Source organism: Hibiscus syriacus, unplaced genomic scaffold, assembly GCF_006381635.1.
Source record: "Hibiscus syriacus cultivar Baekdansim isolate YM2019G1 unplaced genomic scaffold, ASM638163v2 tig00004072_pilon, whole genome shotgun sequence".
Taxonomy (NCBI): Eukaryota; Viridiplantae; Streptophyta; class Magnoliopsida; order Malvales; family Malvaceae; genus Hibiscus; species Hibiscus syriacus.
In genome coordinates this window covers 97,598-113,807 of record NW_024061998.1, presented here as the reverse complement: position 1 = coordinate 113,807, position 16,210 = coordinate 97,598, and the positions used below count along the sequence as shown (strand labels likewise).

At 33.5% G+C, this 16,210-nt stretch overlaps 2 protein-coding genes and 1 pseudogene across 2 annotated transcripts; 2 read left to right on the top strand and 1 right to left on the bottom strand.

The window, feature by feature from the left end:
• Window positions 1–1,311: 1,311 nt before the first annotated feature.
• Window positions 1,312–5,699, bottom strand: LOC120189729 (annotated as a pseudogene).
• LOC120188976 (two-pore potassium channel 3-like) lies at window positions 5,668–8,473 on the top strand. The gene is made up of 2 exons (XM_039192336.1): window positions 5,668–6,936; window positions 7,806–8,473. The coding sequence occupies exons 1-2, from the start codon at window positions 5,786–5,788 to the stop codon at window positions 7,951–7,953; spliced, it is 1,299 nt and encodes a 432-aa protein (XP_039048267.1). The 5' UTR covers window positions 5,668–5,785; the 3' UTR covers window positions 7,954–8,473.
• A 4,229-nt stretch (window positions 8,474–12,702) lies between these two features.
• LOC120189719 (probable purine permease 10) lies at window positions 12,703–13,725 on the top strand (the record flags this gene model as incomplete). Its single annotated transcript, XM_039192930.1, has 1 exon — window positions 12,703–13,725. A coding segment is annotated over one exon (1,023 nt), but the record flags the coding sequence as incomplete, so codon positions are not given.
• Window positions 13,726–16,210: the final 2,485 nt, after the last annotated feature.

Here is a 16,210-nt window from a genome sequence, read left to right as displayed (position 1 = left end):
ATTGAAGCCTGAAATTCGAGCTCAATTGAAGCGAAATAATAGTTCGCTCTGTGCTCACCAAAAGGCTCCATGATTTTGAATGTCAAATTACCTCTAGTATTTATAGAAGTCAGTTTGGATACTCTTCTATGTTTCTTAGCCATATGTGATTGTTTTTGTTCTCATATTTTTACTTTTTAGACTTTTGGGATGCTTTTCTATATTTTTTAGCCATGTGAGATTGTTTTTTTTTTAAAAATTAAACAAAACGACATCGTTTGTTATGATTTTTTCAGCCCCAAATTTATTTTTTGATTATAGTTACATAATTATATTTAATATTTAATATGTTTTACCTTAAATATTATGTTGTAGTTGATTTGAATCATTTTGTTTCACTTAATTTTATGTTTTTTTAACTTATATATGTTATGACTTGTGATATTTTTATATATTTTAATATTGTAAACTTAAAAAAATGTTATATATATATTAATATTGTTTTGAATATTATGTAAAACTTAAAAAAAATTATTGTATATAAAATCCGGTTGAACCGCGGTAAAACCCGGTTGAACCAGTGACCGGTACCTTCACCGGTTCAAGGTCCGGTCCGGTTTTAAAAATATTGATGTAAACAAATGTTTGATCCATAAAATACAACTTAAACAATTTTGATATCAGAATTTATCATATCCTAATAAACTAGTTAACGCTTAACTCAAACAATCTTTAATTTTTAATGGAAATTGACGACTTTAGAGCATATGAATAATCATGTGACTATTTTGTAACTTTTAATAGTTAGATGACTCAACAAATTAGCAACTTATAGTTAGGAGATCATTTTGTAACTTTCAATAGTCAACAAACTCAACAAAGTAACACTTTATAATTGGGATACTATTTGTATATTTTACTTAGATGACAACTTAATTATGGGGTTGATGTCGATATGATCACTATACTTTCAATTTTGGCTATATGACCATATAACTCATTAAGTGGTTTCAATCAAGTCACTTGCAGTCAAAATCTTACGGAAGTGCTGATGTGACAGTTAATAAAATCATTATAATTATATATTTGGTCCTCAATACTTATATATTCTATCAATTTGATTTTAATTTTAATTTAATTTAATTTAATAAATTACCCTTGGATCTGTCCTCTTGGGTAAGTAAACACATAGTAACATTCTAAAACAAATAAAAAAGGCATCAAAATTAAGTCTAAAGGTAAAGCGATAGCTTAATATTCCAGCTGAATTCTCAAAGGTCTGCATGAACTCCTATTTAAATGTTTCAACTACACCTTTAGTGCCTTTCTATTCTACGCGTCTGCTTTAGATTTTCCTGCCTGCTCCGGGGTCTGCTGTTTGATCCCACCTTCAAATTCTTCCGAAACAATCTCAATTGCAAAACTTGCACCACACCTGATTCAACCAAAACCTCTTCATAAATTTTCAAAACGATGGATTACTGCTGAGATTTAAATAGAAAAATGTTTGGAATCAAGATCACCCTCCGGATGTATCGATCACTTCCTGCAACACACGAGTATGAATTTTAGTTTTATGTGAGAATAGCATTAGATCTATACGTATATATCAAAATAGAAAGCAAAGACGGGTTTAACTATCCAAATAATAGGCATGATACAAATGAAAGATGGGATGGTAAATAATGGTTGCATTTCGATAATGAGCTTGTGACCATGAAAAGATACGAATTACAGTTTGCGTTGCCTTGTGCTTAAACAAGCGCACGCACCCTACAGATAGCATCTAGTCAAAAATTTGAATGAGTCACAATTTTTTCATCTCAATCCACTCAAAGCTTAGGATCAAATTGATAAAATGTGAAAGTATTGAGGATCAAATATGTAATTATATTAATTTTATTAACTGTCACATTAATACTTCGATTAAATGTTAACAAAATGTGACTTGATTATAAATACTTAAGCAGTTATGTGGGCATATTCCCAAAATCGAAAGTATTACGGTCATATCGATACCAACCCCATAATTAAGTGTCATTTGAGTAGTTTACCCTTAATATTAGTTGAAATAAATAAATGAGGAATGAGACAGCTTCGCATGCGGTTGGCGTTGTTGCCCAATCAAAATTTCCTTCGCAGCCATTTTTTAACACCTTACACGCGCTCCACCAACAGCGAGTGGGCTTAGATAGCATATCCCTCTTTCCAAATCCAATCTTGAGACACGTCAAAGTCTAAAAGAAACTACGGACACCTTCATGCGTACTCTATTTGAATGACTTTTTGCATGACGTCATTATTATTTGTTTATGTTTTTATTTGAAGAAGCAATTATGATAATTTTAATATTGAATTTAGAGTAAAGACATTTATAATTTATGGTACGTTTGGTTTTTTAGAAACAAATTTTGAAAAAGTTATTTACATAAAATAAATTTTACAAAAATAATTTATAAAAATAATTTATGAAATCATAACCAGAGTTAGGTGTACAACGTGAATAAATCCAAATTAGTTAAACTGACACATAAAATATAATAAATAAGTAAACTCAGTTATGAGGATCACCATTGATTCTATATTATTCAATTTGAATTAATCGATTAATAGATAGAATATCGATAGTTATAAAAAAAATTAATATTTTTATAATATTAATTAATTATTATATTAATAAACTAATATTATTTTAAATATTTATAAATAAAAAAATTTAATAATTTTTAGGGTAATCTATGTCGAATATCACCCATCTTTATGCTCGGGATCGAAAATGCCACTGACGTTTCAATTTTGCCAATTTTAGCACTAACGTTTATGTTTCACTTTAATTTTGCCACTCCGCCGTTAATCTGTTAACGACACGATGACATGGCATGGACGGGCCGTGACGGTGATGACATAGATGCCTTACAAAAACGACGTCGTTTCAACGCAATTATTTTGATGCTCAATAAAGACAAAACGAAATCGCTTGAAAAAATTATTGAAAATATTATGCAACTAGAGAGATTTAAACCCCAAACCCCTTGAAATTAAACTTAATACTTAACCACTGAACTATATTATATTTTTCTGTTATGTTTTCTATAAAAGTTTTAAAATTTTAAAATTCCAATTAACATTGTTTGAACCCAAATAAAATTGTTGCTTCATCAGGCATTCCATGTGTTTGCTTCATCTCAAAAAATATTCTCAATGCATCTTCAGCATAACCGTTTTTGGCAAACCCGAAACTAATACCGTTCTTGCTATTCATTTCATTGAAAACTTGCACAGAACATTTAACTTCATCGCATTTAGCATTCATATCTACAAGGGCGCTAGTTGTTAACTCGTCTGAAATATAACCGGTATTATAAACTAGTGCATGGATCTGTCTGCCTACTTGCAAAGAAGATAAAACAGCACATGCTCTAAGGACACTAACAAATGTAGCTTGGTCGGGCAATACATTGCAGCTACGCATCTCTCGGAAGAAGTGCAAGGCCTCCTCATTGCAGTCATTTTGCGTATGACCTAAAATTAAAGCAGTCCATACAACGGCACTTTCCCGGTTTTTGAACTCTTCAAACAGATTTCCTGCATCTGTATCTCTAAGGGAGTTCAGGTACATGCACAGGAGAGAAACCCCCAAGAATTCTTCACCATGCAAAAGGCCTATCTTTACTATAAGACAGTGGATTTTCCTTTCGACGTTCAACTTATGAGGTTCATTATAGGCATCTAAAAGGCTAGTGTATGTTACTTCAGATGGTTTCAATCCATCCACCTGCATATCTTTTAGTAGGATAACTGCTCGATCTAAATCATTTGGTTCATATCCAGCAATCATAGAGTTCATGGAGACCACGCTCCATTGAGGCATATCATAGAGGACTTTGTCTGCATCCCCAATGGCCCCAGATTTGGCATACATGTCAATAAGGAAACTTCCTGCATAGAGGCTCTTATCTAAACCAGATTTGACTGCAAGAAAATGGACTTGCTTCCCTTGCTCAAGACTCTGAACATTTGCACAAGCACTGAGTATACCAGTCAAGGAAACTTCATCGGGAACAATCCCATATAAAATCAGTCTTCGAAACATTCTAAAAGCCTCAAGCTCATTCTAATCTTGCATGTATCCAACAATAATTGTATTCCAAGAAACGTTATCTCTATCTTTTATGATCTCAAATTGCTTCCTTGCATCCTCTAAAGCACCAGATTTTGCATACATATCAACCAATGCATTTGCCACAAATAAATTTGATGCAAATTTGTTCTTTATAATAAACCCTTGAAATTGGCATCCTATTTCCAGACATCCTAAGCTAGCACATGCACTCAAGATACTTGTATAGGTGAACTCATGAGGGTGAGAATCAGATCCCTTCATCTGAGAAAACAACACGAGGACTCATCGGCGTATCCATACCCATTTTGCACAAAACCTCCGAGCATTGCATTCCACAAGACAACATTTTTCTCATGCAACTCATCAAAACTCCGTCTACGTGACCCACGGCTATGGCTCCGACACCGGCTGACCCTTCCAGAAGATTTGCATCAGTTTTTCCACTTGGGGTTACGCTGTTTTTACCACCGATCTCTTATGGCCTCCGTTGCTACTTAGGTACTTTCCACTGGAGTGGCCGTATTGAATCATCACCGCCGTCGACATTGGAGTTCCACTGGGAAAAAGAAGACATATGTCACGTTATAGCGAAAGTTTAAGACGATAACAAATGGCCATGTCGCAAATTCTATAATACCTTTGAAAACGATGACGATTTAACTCCACCTCCAGTGCCTCCCAACACGGTAAAGAAAAAACGACGATGCAGAAAAAGGAAAATGACACCGAAAAATCGGATGAGCACCTCGTCGGCCGAGAGCGGATTCTTTACCAGCAGAAGCTTTGAAGAATAAGGTATTAACGACAGAGAAACGGAAATCCTTATTTCATCTTCGAGGAGCTTCTCCACTGATTCCCCCTCAGAGATGTTTAACACCAACTTAAAAATTATACTGTAAACAAAGCCTACGAGGCAAAGCAAGAAGAAACCAAAGAAAATTAAGAAGACAAGAAGATACGCTATAAGATTTTCGTCATTGGAGAACGAATCGCCAGTGAGGTTGTCGAGCTTCTTGCAACGGATGATACCGTGCACAGTGGACGGCAAGTGAGGGAGAGTTTTGTGGTGGTGAAGAAATGGGAGTTTTGTGGTGGCGAATCTCCAACTTTTCTCAGGTAATACAGATGTTACGTGGACTAAATAACTTTAAAAAAGTCATCCACGTCATCACCGTCACGACCCGTCCATACCATGTCATTGTGCCATTAACGATTAACGGCGGAGTGGCAAAATTGAAGTGAAACATAAACGTCAATGCTAAAATTGACAAAATTAAAACGTCAATGACATTTTCGATCCGAGCATAAAGATGAGTGGTACTAATTTTTAATAGTTAAGATATTTAAAATATCTTATAATTTGATAATTAATTTATAATTTTTAATATTACTAAAATTCAATAAAATAATAATTTATAATTGAAGACGGTTTGTATTCTTCATTATTATTATTATTATTATTATTAGAAAAACTTCTACCTTGTTCTCTTCTGTATTGATGTTCTGCACACAAAACACAGTCACACGCGCAGCCCCTTTGTTTGCTGAAAGCGGAACGGAAGTACTCTATGAACACTGTTCTTCTTATTGTTCCCATCACTTCAGATTTATATTTCTACCCGAAATTCCCAGAAATAAAGTCCAAATCTTTCACTTTCCCCCTTTTCCCAGACTATTTTCCATATGGAAAATGATCCGTTGCTTCAATACACAAGTCCCCGGAAGAAGCCAACGCCACCGCCACCACTTTTTCCTCTCCCCGAAAACGATGAAGTCTCTCTCCCAATCCCTTTAACCCCATCCGAGTTAAAAGACAGACTAATCTTTGGTCCATCTCCTTCATCTTCACAATCTCCATTCGGTTCATCTCTTATCCTCGACGCCTTAACTTCACCCAGACCTTCCTCTTCTTCTCAAGACAGCACCCTTGTAAATCTCCAAGACCCTCTTTTGCAACAGAACCAACTGAACTCACCCTCCACAGCTTCGTGGTTTATAGACCCAGATTTCATATGGGAGAAATCCAATCTCCACAGGTCCAAAACGGCACCCGCCATGGCGGTGTTGAACGACATCGTTCGCCCTTCAATTCCCAAGCCTCAATTGGGTTCCCAATCCATTGTAAGGCAAGCTTTTGTGCTTTTAGTTGTGTATTTGTCTTTGGGTGTTGTTATCTATTGGTTTAATCGTCATAATTTCCTGGGTCATGAAACTCACCCGGTTGTTGATGCCTTGTACTTTTGTATCGTCACAATGTGCACAATTGGGTATGGTGATATAATCCCTAATAGTGTGGCTACCAAGGTGTTTTCGATATTATTCGTGTTGGTCGGATTCGGGTTTATCGATATTTTGCTTAGTGGTATGGTTAGTTATGTGCTTGATTTACAAGAGAACTATTTGTTGAGAACCGTTGAAGATGAGGGTCGAAAGAAGGATTCCGCGAGATCTTATATAATTGATGTGAAAAAGGGGAGAATGAGGATAAGGATGAAGGTTGGATTGGCATTAGGAGTTGTGGTTCTTTGTATTGGAATTGGTGTTGGTGTTATGCATTTTGTTGAGAGTCTTGGGTGGTTGGATGCATTTTATCTTTCTGTTATGTCGGTCACTACCGTCGGGTACGGTGACCGGGCATTCAAGACGTTGCCCGGTAGGGTTTTTGCTGCTATTTGGTTGCTCGTGTCGACTCTGGCTGTTGCCCGAGCGTTTCTGTATTTGGCTGAGGCTAGAGTTGATAAGAGGCATAGGAGAATTGCAAAGTGGGTGCTCGGGCAGGACATGACTATCTCGGAGTTTCTTGCTGCCGATATTGACAACAATGGCTTTGTGAGGTATGTTTTTTATGACATTTGGTTAGTACTTGAATTATGCATCTTCATCTTGTCAAGTTTCTAGTGGTTTTATGCTTGAAGTTTTATTTGTTGGTGCAATAATACCTGAAAGGTTAATATACTAATTCCGAAACTTACTGTAGTTTCCTTCTTTCTTCTGTAACTGCTGTAGTCTTTGGTTCATTAGTTGACATATTTTTGTGTTGGAACGCTGATTTTAGCTTCGTTTGAGTTTCAATATAAAGGTTATGGGGAGTATGTATTTAATGAAAGCTTGACAACTCATATTCGGAATCATTAACATGCAATTGCTTAAATTTTCAACTAATAGGTTCTCAGTCCAAAGAACTTTTAATTGCATAACTCCTCGAAAATGGAATTATATTTTTCTCTCAAGGCCCTATTCGTCGGAATTGCTGTATACATGCTATTCAAATCGCGTGTCCCCCTTGCGAGCACAATTTCTATACCACATCTGCTCCTTCTAATTTGTTCTGTCTGCTTGATCAAGTATATGATCTTCTGGAATTGAGTTATGATAATCATCCTCGCTCTTGTGTGATGCATTGGACGGGGTGCTTTCCATCTTATGTCTGTAATATGTTAAGCTGCCGTGTTTCCTTCTTATGTGATGATGATTGAAGTCCTTAAGGTCTTACTTCATTTGACTAGATTTTGCACTGGACACTGAATAGTTTCGCTTTCGTATGTTGCATCACCCTCTAACATTCTAGTTCTTAAATTGTTCTTGGTAATTTGTCTGACAATATCTTTGTCATGACGTTTTTATTTTATGTTCCTGTACTGTCGAACTAAAGTGTAGTTTTCTTGATTTGTTGTTGAGTATTAATCTTGTTTTCTGTATGCAGCAAATCTGAGTTTGTGATATACAAGCTGAAGGAGATGGGAAAGGTCTCAGACAAAGACATTATGCAGATCAGCGAGAAGTTTGATAGGCTGGATGCTGGCAATTGCGGGAAGATAACTCTTGCCGATCTTATGGATCATAATCATTAATCTGCAAGAGACGAGCTTATAATCATTGTTAAAATACGATGATGGCGGCATAGATAGATAGTCATGGATGGCATCGAATCGTCAACTTCAGAAACGGCTGGTTGGTTAGCATTTAAGGCAAGAGACGGCAACGTTAAGGTAGTCTTCTTTCTCATCCACAATGCACTATTCAATAGGTGAACCATCTCCTGTTCCAGTTTAATTGGTTTTCATGGTTAGAAACTTGGTCAGAGAATCCTGGCCAATGTTGGTCGGAAAAAAGTCCGATGCCCTCTGACCGGCGGCCTATGTTATCATATGCGGTCAGGGTATGTGTCAGATACAGACATGAGTCCGATATGGGCATGTTCAGTTTAGGGGGTTGGATGAATACCTTTGAGCGTGTCTGAATGTAATGTTTAATCCAAGTGGTTGGACTGGATGAGCACCTTATGTTGGCAGATACGGGTATTTTAGGAAAAGTGAAGAGTCGAGTATTTTGTACATTTTCCTCAATATAAATAAATTACATTTATTCTTATCAATATCTTATTCACCTCTGCTTTTTTCTTTCATTTTTAGGGAAAAAATTAATATCTTTGTATTTTTAGGTTTATTATTTACTTTTGTACAAGTATCTTGGTGATTATTGTCTCCAAAATTCTCTATATTCTGATGCGTTGCAATTTTGATTCTTTTTATTATTAATAAAATTCAGTTGCCATTGTTTAGAAGTCGTGGATGTATTAATTTGACCTTATCAATGCAAATTATTCGTCTACAAATAGTTTACGACTACAGTTTCAGACTGTGTTTAGGTGGTCAATGAATGATGATCAACAATGATAATCTAGAAATATTTTTGTGAGTCGATATATATATATTCATAATATAATTCTTTTGTACGTGGTTGGTATAAATTAAATTTTAGGCTAGTCACCATTAGTAAAATAGACAGCTAGCTGTCGTAATGGACTTTCGAGTGATTCGAGATCGAATCTTGACTTAAAGTGAATAATTTACCTTTTGGAGCTGTTACCAACCTTTCTCGATTAGATAAGGTCAGATACCTAAATTTTATCTTTTACCGAATCTACGTCTTACAAGATATTCATTTATAAGAATTCGAGAGTCGATTATATGTGAGAAATGATGAATATATCCACATCGTTTTTCGATACCAACACAATTATGAGTTGTTTTAATAAAAAAAATTAAAGTTAGAACCAAAATTTAAAGAGAGACCTAAAGTATTTATCTTTGAGAGTCTATCACAGTAAAATTTAAATAAATTAAGATACAAAATATATAATAAAAAAATGAGTTTAATCTTAAAAAAATGAAATAAAAGGGTTACATGTACCGAAATAAAGAAATTAACCTAAAACATAAATGAAATGGTAAATTGAAACAAAATGTGCATAGAAAAATATTTAAATGACACACAATAATAAATAAATATTAAAATAAATCAATGAATCATAAATACAAATAAAAAATTAATTTAAAAAAAACATATATTTTTAGAATGATAAATTAAAAAAATAAATAAAGAAAAGTTAGAGAAAACCATAACATTTTTTCATTAACGGTAGATAAATTAATTAAAAGAAAAAACTTAAAATAAAAAAAATCTTAAATTACAATTAAATAAATAATGAAAAGTTATACCTAAATTTAATTACAAATAATCAATAACATAATTGAATATTCATAATAAATTAAAATTCTAGTATTGGACTCGCATTTAATTTTCTTCGCATGTTGTCTTCGTTAAAATAAGTATATATTGAATTTCCGAGACATTTCAAAATACGTTGGAAAACTAACTAAAAGCTACTTTTATTTCAAAAATACATCATGCCTAGAAAATATTTGATTCCACTTAAAAATTTATTGCAAGTCGATTGATGACCTATACTTTAAAATCAAATTCAATAAAAATATTTGGATCTTAAAAATTAGGCCGAGTAAAAATCGAATATTACATTAATATAAAGAACTCAAATTTTAACAATTGCCCACCATGAATAATACTTGCCTCTGCCATTGATGGTGAAAGGCAGCTTGTTGTTTGTGGCAACATTTTAGATATGTTTCAAGAAGTATAATTTTATTTCTAATTTGTGACTTTCTAATCGATTTATTAGGCTTACTATTTTTATTTTGAAATATTAGTTTGGTTTTTAAATTGTGTGACACTTTGGATTTGATTGTAATATCGAGTTTAGGATATTACAACACTTCAATATCCATATCACCTCATTGATATTGATGCTCACCTCGAGTACTAATATAAAGTCTACCCTCAAAGTTCTATAACATAAATGGGTATTGATATTACCATATTAGCACCGATACCACCCTATAAATATTGATACTCTCCTAGAATATTGATATTAAAATTAACCCCAAAGTTTGAATAAATTCACTCGACATCTATATCAATCCCTTGATATCGATACCTAAGATCATTTTAGCCTAGATTTCTACACTAATTTAATTAGTATCGATATTACATGAACTGCACCAATATCAAAGTCTAGAAAATAATTTCTAAAGCTTGATAAACACTCCTAAAGCGCCTATATTGCTTATCATTAAGGACAAATATTATTTTTAGTGTTCAAAGGGGTTCAATAAAATCATTTAGCATTTTTTTATTAATTTAAGAGTTATTATAAGATAATATTTATTTGAATGACTCCTAATCTATTTGACAATGAACTTTCAAAAACTCCTAACAATATGCTTAAACTTGAGATCTCTAGAGATAAAAATCATCTCTTTAACCACTGAATAGCTTTAACACTAAAATATCCAATGTTAAACATCAAATCAAACATTTAAAGCCAAAATCAATCATAACACCAAAAAAAATCCTTTCAAGTCACATTCTACCATAAGATATTATTTTTTTGATGACCATGATATTAAAAGGGATTACACTATCTTATTCTTACACAAAATAAACCAAAGAAGACTTATTGATCAAGATTCACCAAGCTTTCCTTTGCCTCTATATCTAGAGGGTTCTCCTTGCTCCTATGCTAATCACAACATCAAAAATAATTTCTAATCACTTCAATAATCCAATAAAGTCTGAACGAATTTGATACATGGACATGCTTTAGAAACTCCTGAACTACCCCTCAAGCTTAAACCTCTTCAAAGACCCTCTTTAATTTTAGCTTCTACAATGGATGATATGAGTCTTATAATGAAGCTCATAGAATTCTTATAATATTTCTCACTTTAATTGGGGTTGAAATTCCTTCTTTAGGATGCAGATAATGAAGATTGAAGATTTAGAGCGGAATGGGGGAAAAAAGGAGACAAGATGATAAAATAAGGGTGGGTGAAAGTGATCATATTCCCCCCCCCCCCGCCTTAATTCCACGTGGCATCACCCAAATCAACCAAGAGATCAACCCTGAAATCCTCAATATGTTAATTATTCTTTTAGTCCCTTAACTATTAAACTCTCATAAAATCCACTTTTTTAGGCGAGTCCAATTATCACTCAATTGTCGCCCAACATGCGTCAATAGTCCAATAAGATCTTAAACCGATTCAACAGATTAATTCTTATACTTTGACGCAGAAATTTAAGCCGTTACATGATATTTGTGTATAGAAGAAATAGATTTGTCAATAAATAAATAATTTAATACATTTGTTTTAAAAAAAACTTGTGAAAACATTAATTAATTTTTTTTAAAAAAAATTCAAAAATAATTATTACACTTACAAACCAATAAATTTATGAAAATTACTAACCAACAAGAGTGATGAATATATTTATGATTTTATTAAGTTACACTTAATATAAGAACCACATTGAATATAAAACCATTGAATAAAGAGCACAAGTTCTTAACCTTGATGGAGAGCACAAGGGACAGAAGTTGCTCTCAACCTAATGTTGGGGGCAGCCTACTATCTTATCTCTCCCTTACCCCATTACATAGGGAAACAAGGGACAGCCATTTTATTGAAATATAAAAATTAGATTCGTACCTTACATTTTTTTGAATAATATGAGGTAAGTACATGGCAATATCTGATCAAAGATAACTTTCAATCTTTTGATATTGATCTCTCACAATACACTCCTAACATTTATGGTGTTCAAATTTGAGTCCTATAAGAATAACAACTATTCCTTTACCATGGAAGTCACTTTGGTTCGTGCTCGTACCTTACACTTAAATATAAATATTTAACAATTTTTTTGGATAATGTATTTTTTTTAGTTTTTCATTTTGGTCATTAGCATGAATTTGTAAATGAAAATAGAAATTGAATGGTAAAGTAAAAGAATCAAGGAAAATGGACCCACCCAAGGGCAGGATCGAGCTTCTCTAGGCAGGACTTTAAAATCGGTGGAGACCTCGGTCCTGCAGAGCAAGCCCAGAGTTGGTACAGGTTTCTCATTACAAGTGGTGCACAATACCCATCAATGCCATGCATTTTTCCTTTCTCTATTTCTCCGCCTTCAACTTTCTTTTGCTTACTGTTTTTCTTCAACCAGAAATAACAACAATGCTGGATCATTCAGCTGCTCAAAACTTTGCCATGGCGGAAGCTCCAGAAATACAACTCCAGATCCTAGGTAAGTTACCCTTCACTTCATATATACATATATAGTTTTGATTAAGAACTTGAATAACCTTATTAATTAGCTACATGCAAATTACTGATTGTTTAGCAGTCGACGAAGACAAACTAGATGAAAATTCAGTTGAGCATGAAACAAATGGAAGCATCACTCGACAAAGAAACTACAAATGGTGGCTCCTAATGACAATCTATACATTTTTCCTCCTCGCCGGTCAGTCGATGTCTACACTTCTCGGAAGATTGTACTATGACAAAGGTGGAACTAGCAACTGGCTAGCAACCTTCGTTCAAATTGCCGGTTTCCCGATACTTATGCCATTGTATTACTTTTCATCGTATAATTCTTCAAGCCAAAACACAAAGAAAAGCAACATGAAAATGAACACGCCATCTGTTTTAGTTCTTTCGGGTATGTATTTTGGACTCGGAATACTTTCGGCCGTCAGTTGCCTGTTGTATTCAGTTGGCCTTTCGGATCTTCCGGTTTCAACTTATTCCCTCATTTGTGCTTCCCAGTTAGCCTTTAATGCCTTCTTCTGCTTCTTCCTCAACTCACAAAAGTTCACCCCTTTCATAATCAACTCTTTAGTACTACTCACGATCTCCTCAGCCCTTCTCGTGTTCCAAAACGATTCCTCAGGCTCCACGCCGGTTTCCAAAGGCAAATATGTGATTGGATTTGTATGTACGCTAGCTGCGTCGGCAGGGTATGGATTATCGCTGGCTCTAACACAATTTTGCTTCCAGAAGGTTGTGGAAAAACAAACGTTCAAGGTTGTGTTGGACATGATAATCTACCGGCAATTTGTTGCAACTTTGATAATCTTTGTGGGTCTCTTCGCCAGTGGGGAATGGAAGGGTTTGGGCAAAGAAATGGAAAGGTTTGAACTGGGGAAATTATCGTACGTGAACGTTTTGGTTTGGATCGCCATAGGGTGGCAAGTTTTCTCGATCGGTGCGGTGGGTTTGATAATGGAAGCGTCTTCGCTTTTCTCGAATGTCATCAGCACGTTGGGGCTGCCTATTGTTCCAGTGTTTGCAATGGTGTTTTTCCACGATCCCATGACCGGGAGTAAGGTCGTTTCTATGGTGTTGGCCATTTGGGGATTTGTTTCTTATGTTTATCAGCACTATCTCGATGATCAGAACTCTGAGACTGGAATAGTTTGAGCAAATTTGTCATGAAACAGCGTTACCTAGATTTCTCTCATGCTGTTCCTTCTTGCAAACGGAACTAATTTTATTTTACTCCTAGTTTAATGTTGTTGGTGCATATTTCAAGATCAAGTGCTATACAGTTGATTGCTATTGCAATATTGAATGCTAAAAAATGATGGGTTTCCCCCCCAGTTAAATCATGGTTGTTTTGAAGCAGATGCTTGGTCCAGTGGCGTTCATCACTCGATTTACGTTGTGAGTTTAAGCTACAGAATTTATTTATTTATGATGTATGAATGTGTCGAATAATTTATTTCTATCAGGAGTGTAAAGAAAAACCCATTATTGTTTTACTTGCAAAGGCAAACAATTTTAAAACTTGTTAAAAAGTAGATCATGTGGTTGCTATAAATAATATTACTTCAATCTGGATTGATATTAAATTTGGGGTTCGATTCCAAATGATCTTTTGTTTTCTCCATCAAAACTCGTTAAAAAATATTTGTCAGAAGTAAAAAAAAAAATCCAATTATCAATTTTAAACTATGTTGTAACCAGCGATGGTAAAATTAATTGATATGTGAAGCACCTTTTCTTTTATTATTTTGAAAATCATATTTACGTAAGTTGGAGACATTTAATAAATTGAATTCTGAGTCAATGCGAGCTTCAGAAATGACCTGTTTTTACTTGATCTAATATATTTATAAAAATACACCTTTCATATATATATATATATATATATATATATGAAAAAACCATTTGAGATGATAGCGTCGATGCTCGATTGATACAGCGTTTTTGAGAAGACCCCGTCCGACACAACGTTTTTAGAGAAACGCATAAAAAGCAATTTGTTTTAGAAAATGCATAAATCACCCGACAGACTTTAACTTTCCCATGCCGGACGCATGGAATTTGGTAGGGAGGAGATTTCGGGCATACAATATGGGGCAACAGATTTAGGACTTGTAATTATATTTCAAATTTGATATCAGAGATTTCTTACGATATTTTGCTTCGTTTTAACTGGTGGATCATTACTTTAAGTAAGTATTATTTTAATAATTTATATTTTGTTTTGTTGTATTAGATAAAATTGTTTCCATATCTTTATACAGATAAAAAAGGCGTGAGAAATTGTTTTGAAATAACTATTTGTTAAATTATGATTTATTATTATATTTTTAGTATTTTTATAATATTATTAGTAATATGCGTAACACTTTAATTCGATCATTCCCTAATCTGAAAAAATCGAGTGTTACACGAAATTAACAAAGTAACTAATCGATTTTTAAATCATTTACTTGAAAATTGAATAACATCACCACCAAATCGTAATAAGAGTATAAATTAAGTCTACGAAATATAAATTCTGATGGTACAAATCAAAGTACAAATATTAAATGTGATAAAATAAAGTTACAACTCAAATATACATGAAGCCAATGAATAATACATACCCTCTACAAATATCCAATACATACTATAATAACGCGAATAATTGTAATCTCTAACCCACGACGTGTTCATCGATCTCCATCAAAGAACTTACAAACAGAAAGACAACCACACAAATATCTCTATTATATTGCATGCATTCATCATATGAAAATTTTGTTTTAATTAAAATTAAATTTTATTAAAATAATAAAATATTTTGAGTATCCAATCACACCATAATCAAGATTGATGACGACTCTCAAACCACATTTTATTATTAGAAGAAAATACCAAATTATTCGAGATGAGATATTTTAAAAATCAAACTTTTGAAAATTTTAAATTTATTTTTTTAAGAAGATTGTCCAAATCGTTTCGACATTTCTCTCCAATTTTTTTTATCGGACTAGATTTTTTTGAAAAGGTTAATGAAGTCTCAAAAGTAATCTTGAATCTTTCTACTTTTTTTCCATCTCAAAATCATGTCTGATAATTATGTACATTCTGATCATTGGAAAACCATCCACCTTTCTTCCTTTGCACATAAACTTCTCAAATAGCCATTTAACTTTGAGGTTGGTGTTCATGTGATGATTATACTTTCAAATTTTGATAATATGACTACATAATTATCTAAGTGGTTTCAATATAGTCATTTGTCGTTAAAATGAACGTCATAGCTAATGTGACTGTTATTGACTACCGATGAGTTAAAAGTCCACATCAACAACACCGTCTATTTTTAACAATAAGTGTAACCGTTTAAATAATCATGTGGTCATATCACCAAAATTGAAAGTGTAGTTGTCATATTGACACGAACCCCATGATTAAGTGATCATTTTAGTAGTTTACCCTTTTTACTATACTCTTGTACTTTCATTCTATTCTTTTGTTTTTTATTTGCTTGACATTGATCGTTTAATAATTGATGAAGAAAAGTAAGAATTAAAATGGCTATTGAGATGAGTCGAAAACATCGTTATTTACTTTCCATATCGGAATCTTAAAAATGTGAAAAAGTTTCGCTTGTAGTTAACAACAATGAGAA

Coding starts and splice junctions, on each gene's coding strand:
- LOC120188976 (XM_039192336.1), top strand. CDS start 5,786: ATGGAAAATGATCCGTTGCTTCAATACACAAGTCCCCGGAAGAAGCCA. Junction 6,937..7,805: donor GACAACAATGGCTTTGTGAG/GTATGTTTTTTA, acceptor TTCTGTATGCAG/CAAATCTGAGTTTGTGATAT.